Genomic DNA, 7,242 nt, shown 5'->3' with positions numbered 1-7,242 from the left:
TGGGAATGTTGGACTGTAGGTATACATTTATATATCTTAATGATATGTGATGTATGATGTGGACATGCCATGCTTTGCTGGATTACAGTTTTTATAGCTTGAAAAAATAATTGAGAAACTGTTGATTGTAAATGAGTTTTAATTTTCTGTAAAAAGCCATGTACGGTTACTTAAACATGATAAAACACTCAAATCTTAAACATATAATTGCATTTCTTCAAATAATGTCCAATGTGTGACATTGTTTTCAACAATGACACAAAATTCCAAAAAATGAAAATGCACTAAAGTGATGCTACACACAACTGAAACTGTAAAGCAGTGCTACATGCACTTAATTTCTAACACTGTACTTTTGAAATAGTTTTATACTCAGGCAAAAAAAAAAATTACAGTTGCTCATAAATGAAGAATGCTAACAAAAACTCAATCTTGATAGGTAAAAAATAGTTTATTCTTGGTTTTCACATCAGTTTTTACATTTAACATGCACAAATTTTAACTGTACAAGTATACTTTAATAACTGTCTGCAAGAGAAATTCTAACAAAAAGTTGGAAAGATAGCTATTATTTTTTTGAAACATAAATTAGTCTATAGTGTTAAATATATCAGTTTATCTTTGTTTTTTAAGAATGAAGCACTTGATGGAAGTAAAATTGTTTATACTAAATTTTGATAAATCTTGCAGAAAATAAAAAGTAGGACCAACCAGTAGTATGTTATAAAAGAAAATCAAATTACGTTGTGAGGTTTGTCTTCTTTTTTTTTGCACTAAAGAAAAATATTCAACAAATAAGAACTTTGTCAAGAAGCCTTCTCTCCCCATCTTCCATAATTGTAAACTGTCTATTAAATTTTTGTCAAATAGCCATCTTTCCCCATTTTCTACTGATGCTAACTGTCCGTTAGATTTTTATTAAAGAGCCATTTTTCGACCCTCTATGCTAATGCTAATTGCTCGTTGCATTTTGCTCATTCTCTTCTTATCTTTAAACATTCTTAAATGTTTGTCTATCTTGGTTGGTGGTTTCTTCATATTCTGAAAAAATAAAATAAATTAAAATTATAGTCTTAGCAACTTGTATTCACACTAGAATTAAAGACTATAATGTCAAATTATCCTACAACTGTATGATGTATAGGTGTATCCAGAGGAAATATTATTTATCTAATCCATTTCTCCAATACCTGTATTACACTAGCAACTGTTACAGAACTGTACTAAAAACACAAGTTACCATTTAACTTCATATATCCTAATATTTGAACTTCATCTCTTTAGGTCTATCTTTCACAATGTGAAAGTTAACTGTATTTCATTCTTACACTACAAAATATAAACTTAACTTCTATCACACTTAGTCTTTGCTATTAAATTAAACAGTACTTAACTGACTAGTAATATCATGGTATTCCACTAGTGCTTCCTGAAACTTTTTACAAGATCTAGTGAAATGAGTAGAAAACCTATTTTTACCAATTAAGTTATGACTGGTATGGTGTTCCTTTACTCTTTTGGTACTAAAAAAATGCTACAATAAGCTAGCATTCAAGACACTTGTATACAAGTGAGCTTTCGAAAATTAAACTCTTAAGGCAAGCTTACTGGTTAGTAAATAATTACATGAAATAACAATATTCAGGCTTTCAAGCCACAAAATGAATTTATTAGTGCTTTAAAATTCAGTTATAAAAGGACTTAAAAAGAAGAGTTACAAACTTTGAGAGGGACACATCTAGAGAATGAACCAAGAGAGAAAGTAACAACAAAATAAAATAAGGTGTTAATATGACAGCTGTGCCTCCTGAATGTAGACAAGCTATGGACAGTGATCCATGAAGGTAAGTAAGAAATTCAAAATTGTAGATAATGGTGAACTAAATCTAAAAATCGACAGTGACTAAGTTTAAGAAGCGAAAAGAATGCTACAATACCATGACTTTAAACTGTTTAAAATTCATGTCATAACTAATTAAGCTTTAAAATCAGGATAATTTTTCTAGGTGATCAATTAAATGTGCAACTTGGAAGTAAAATATTGTTAACACCATTCACTGTGCTTTAAACAGATTGCTACCTCACAGTTATGGAATACATTGGAATTATTACTCTGAACCCCTTTGTTCTCCAAATATGTTAAAAATATAAAACTTTATTAAGTTCACTTACTCATTTTGCCAAAAGTACTAAATAATGGAATGATAAAATGGTGAAAACTCAATAACACTTTAATCTAAACAGAGTTGAATATGGATTAACATAGAAAAATACATCTTTATTGATGATAGAGATGTTTTCTTAAAGCTTTCTTCCTTCAAAATTTGGAGAAACAAGTGATAAGAAGAACTAAATATGTATGGACACAAAAAACACAGAATTACTAAAATATACATTTATACTTGCCATAAGACATTAGTATTAGGCCTATTATATTTTTAAACACTACATTCTTAATCTAACTCTTAGAGATCTTTAAAAATTAGAAGAGTGTAGAACAATAGTATTCCAACAACACTACATTTGTCATATCCGAATGTATTTATCAAATACATTTCAACAAACAATTTAAAAATAAATTACAAAATTCAGAATTTGTTTATTTTTCAATTTTCATAGTTTAAAATGGAAAATAGTGAATATTTCCAGTTATCAGTGAGAAAAGACTGACAGTAGATAAAATTATTTTATGCTCAATATTTTGCTTAGTGATATCAATGATATACGTTTCAAGCAGCTCGAAAGACACGACTTACAAAAATCATGGTGATGCACAACTCTTGCATCATCCTGTATTTAAGGTTATCTTATCCCAAATATTATTTATACAGCTAAAATGTCCTAGTCTAAAAGTATTTTGTCATTGTTAAAGTTTTAAAGCAATAAAATCACATAAAATAAAACAATTGACTAACCATGTTCTTTTCAGACAACTAAAAGATCATGAGCTGTTTCATTTAAGCTATTTCACATACAGTTATTTTAGCATCAAGTAGCAAGACAGATTTAGTTTTTGTTTATTTTTTTCAATTACTCATTGTGAAATAGTCAAACCATTAATTTCGCTGCTGGAAAAACTTTTAATGTATAAAATGTTTAATGTACTATGGCTTTAGACTGACAGAATGAAAATGTAGCACTGATAAATGACTTTGCAGAGCTTTTCAAGGCAGAGAAGTGTAAACTATTAATGGAAAAAAATATAAAAGATTAGCATAAGTCATTTATAGTAACAGCAACATTTAATTTCTAAAAAACAAAACAAAATTATACTTACTCTACTCATTTCTGTTTCAACATTCCATTTTGGTCTCACAACATAGTCTTTGTTAGAGGGCATCGGTACCCTAGCTCTAGAAACCCATCCTTTCTCTCCAGGTCGTAGGGACCTAGTGACAGTAACTGGGTGGTTACTTATACATTCAACATTATTTCAGAATTTTTATCCTCATACAATACTTTTATTCGCTGTAAAGTGGAAAATAAATAGATAATTCATTGACAATCATACAGAATAAACTCTATATTTATAGTCAAATGGGTGTTGGAAATAAATCATAGACTATATGTACGAACATATGCATGCATTTGTGATGAAATCTTATCTTTAACTGTTCCTGTGTTTCTATATTTACAGTATTAAAATATCTTTTGTACATTTAATCTTTAATACAGTTGTCCTATTTTGACACACTTGGTGGAATTAATAAAATATGAAATTCTAAGTTAATTGCTTTTTTGTGTAACACAAAACAAAATAGTCCAAGTACACTATCAGAAAGTTTCCAGTTACCCTACAAAAAATCATGGTAATTAACCCAGCAAACTCTGGGTGATGGATGCTAAAACACACATAGTGGATCATCTTTATAGTAAGATGGTCTGAAGGAAAGATTGAGGGTTTAAGTTTTAAAACAAAACACAAATTAAGGTCCAATCTTATGGAATTTAAAAACATTAAAAATAAGTAAAATAATTTATCAGAAATTTATGACTTTATGAACAAATGCAGTAAATTCTAATTAAAAATATACTTTCCCATTATGTGTATTTATATAACTTACACATATCTACATACATCAAACAGTATGAACTGTTATCTCTAAAATATGAAAAACAATTTTCACCTGGAGGTTTAAATTTCTAAAACATCAAGGAATTAGCAATTTCTAACAATACTATTTACCACAATGGAACGTCATCCTTACAACTTTAATATGAAACTGTCTAGACACTTACTTTTCTTCTCCACTGAGAGCTCTGTCAATATCTTTTTCTTGTAACTGATCTCCAGTCTCAAGCCTTGAACAAGTAATATTTGTGAAGTTAGTGAAGGAATTAAATACAAGATAAATTATCTTATTCATGGTAAAATTTAAAATAAATGAATAACTCATAGTATGAATCACCTTGATTAAATAATTTTGATGTTGAACCCTTTTCTTTGCCAGTTAGTTGAGTTAAAAATTTGGTTTTGGAAGACACTAGTTTTTAGTTTTGTAAACATTAAAAATAAGCAATGACAAAATTTCATGTGGTATAAAATACATCTAGATGAATAATGTCCAAGTGAAATAAAAAAAAAGAGAAACTCAAAGTGCCACTTTTTACATGAGCATGTCAAGAGTAAATTTCCCATATCTTGATCTAATAATTAATGACAATCTCATCTTTCACTCACTGACCCTTACCAGCTATCACATAATTCTTGTGGAGATGTAAGCTAACAAATAAAATACCAATTTTTTTCAAGATCTGTGTGTTTATTCTTTAATTTGGCACCTTCGTTTATCATATTCTTTTCTGAAAAATCTCAAATAACATGACTGTCTTTTCAATCAAAATTAGCTGACAGGAGAATATGACAAAAGTTTTTTTTTGCCAGTAAGTGAGACTGGTTTGATCTTCATTACTGTACATCAAATTCAACATAATGGTAATTTAGGCTCAAATATTTTTTCTTACCCTAGTTTGATTCATGTCTGTTAAATTATATTAAACTGATGAAGGGTACTTAGTTTTTTTTAGTTTATGGTTATTCATGCAATTCCTCAATCGTATCAACAGCTAAACTATCTGCTGAAAATTAGGAAACTCATTTATAATAACAATTCTTTAGTGTTTAATAGCACTTTTAGGTCTTCAATAAACAATTATCTTGTTATAGACAGCATGCACTAAGAGTGGGTCTTTTAAACTAATCAGCAGTAAGAATGGTTTACTAATACAAATATGAAATACATTTTGGCTCATTAAGAAAACAAAACAAAATGTAGATAATTTTGAAAAATACTTAAAACTACATGAATAACATTAAGCAAAGAAAAGTATAAAAATAATCACACTAAGAGTAAGTGAAGTTATCAAAAAAACAAAACAAAAATACTAATATTCAATCCTGTTTAACGTATAAAACTAGTGTTTACTGTACCAAGTAAAACCATTTTTAACTGGAATTTGGATGTTAATGTTCCTGTATCTTTAATACATTTAAACACATAAAAGAAATACAGACCAAATAGTACTTCAAAGTTTTTCACCACATTTATGAACAAAGTATTGCTCAAAATACTCATATTTTGTATTACTAAATGACCTTAGGCAATTGACATTAACAATGGACATACTGTCTTTATGACAAGATTATTTTTCATTAGAAACTGAAAAAATATTGTCAAAACATTCTTTTTTTAATTGTAATATCACATTAACTTTACATAGAGCAGGTGATGAGCTTAATATACTGAGACTGATTTTGATGTTGGGCATTTTAATAGAAAAAGACACATACTGGGTTGTATGCCAGGTTTGGAAAGCTTTGTATCCAATTAATCATAAGCAATCTAATACAAATGTTAACATTAAGCAACTCATCTTCATTTCAAATAGATCTCTCCAGCAACAGACAAGTACTTCAAATATTTTTTTTCTTGACTAGATCAGTAAGAATATAAAAAAAACAAAACAAAAAATACTAGACAAAATTTTGAATAAACAAAATCACACAGTTCTTTCCATAGCAATAAAATGCACCATAATCATGGTCCTGACTTACTCTGGTGAAGGATCTCTTTGTTTCAAGAGACCAAAACGTTCAACTTCCAAGAACACTTTCCACAGATCACTAAAATTAATGTTTTCCAAAATACTTTCCAAACCAATGAAGTCACTAACTCAAAATGCACCAATACCTAATTATGTGAAAGAACTAGTGAATTTTAATCACCTGTTCTCAAAGGCATGGGTAAAACCAAAGAGTTATGTGGGGGTTAAACACCCACACACTTTGCATCATCAACTTTACAAAAAAATATAGAGCTACATAACATATCAAATATTTTTTTACTCTGCTTATCATCCTTCATGTACTATCTAGTTTCATGCCTGTAAGTTTCACAGTTACAAGCAAAGAAAATCATTATACATTACATTTAAAAATAGCAACTTATTTTATAGACTACTCTGTTAAAACATTTACAGAAATATGTTGAGTGATCAACACAACATTATACTATCTTTCAGTTATAAGAAGGCAGTGGCCATTAAGCACATTTTATAGCGTAACACCCCTCTCTCCTAAAATATATTCAAGATCTTTCCTTTTTCACCTGTTAGTAAATAAGATTATATAATCTTTCATTTGTCATTATGGAATGATACTTTTTTTTTTATGACACCATTTTTACTGAAGGTCCTCTCCTCTTTGGCTGTTGCCTCAAATGAATTTCTTTGGTTTTTTTTTCTGTTTTAAATAGTAATAATAATAATAATTTTTTTCCTCATTTGTGTGGTTATCAGAATTTATCCAGTTTTTAAATTCCACTGACAGTTTTAATACTGAATCTTTTAGTCAAGTAGAGAAAATCTGAAAAATTTGTTATGTGGTTGGGATTGGATAAATCTGGAAATCCTACAAGTCGGTTATTGAGTAGTAGATTTTATGGGGCTTGCTGTGAATAGCATTTTGCCTTAGTTTTCAGTAAACAAAGCAGTCAATCATGCTCTTCTCCTGACCCAAATTTGGGCATATACACCCTGTGGTCATGATTTTCTTCTTATCAACGATGGTCTGAAACATAATCCTTTAACTCAACATTCTATTAGGAAGCATGCAGTGCCCTTACTTTCTATCAACACAGCAGTGTTCATCTTTTAGAAGCTTCTCTAAGCAGCAGGTTCAATATGATCCCACCCAGCTTTATTTGCACACTCAGAGGAAGCCACGGGTCATTTTCTAGTTAT

General features: G+C 29.1%; 1 protein-coding gene across 1 annotated transcript in view; it reads right to left on the bottom strand.

Moving 5' to 3' along the window:
* Positions 1-432: 432 nt before the first annotated feature.
* The window catches only part of LOC106471719 (protein IWS1 homolog), a 37,841-nt gene continuing 31,031 nt past the window's right edge, over positions 433-7,242 (bottom strand). The window contains exons 13-15 of the mRNA XM_013932339.2: positions 4,240-4,302; positions 3,278-3,389; positions 433-1,041 (exon numbers count right to left, since the gene is read on the bottom strand). Of these exons, the coding sequence (XP_013787793.1) occupies positions 919-1,041; positions 3,278-3,389; positions 4,240-4,302 (298 nt within the window). The 3' untranslated portion in view covers positions 433-918. The remainder of the gene's footprint in view (positions 1,042-3,277; positions 3,390-4,239; positions 4,303-7,242) is intronic.

Source organism: Limulus polyphemus, unplaced genomic scaffold (genome assembly GCF_000517525.1).
Source record: "Limulus polyphemus unplaced genomic scaffold, Limulus_polyphemus-2.1.2 Scaffold4810, whole genome shotgun sequence".
Classification (NCBI taxonomy): Eukaryota; Metazoa; Arthropoda; class Merostomata; order Xiphosura; family Limulidae; genus Limulus; species Limulus polyphemus.
This window is presented reverse-complemented; position numbering and strand designations above follow the sequence as displayed.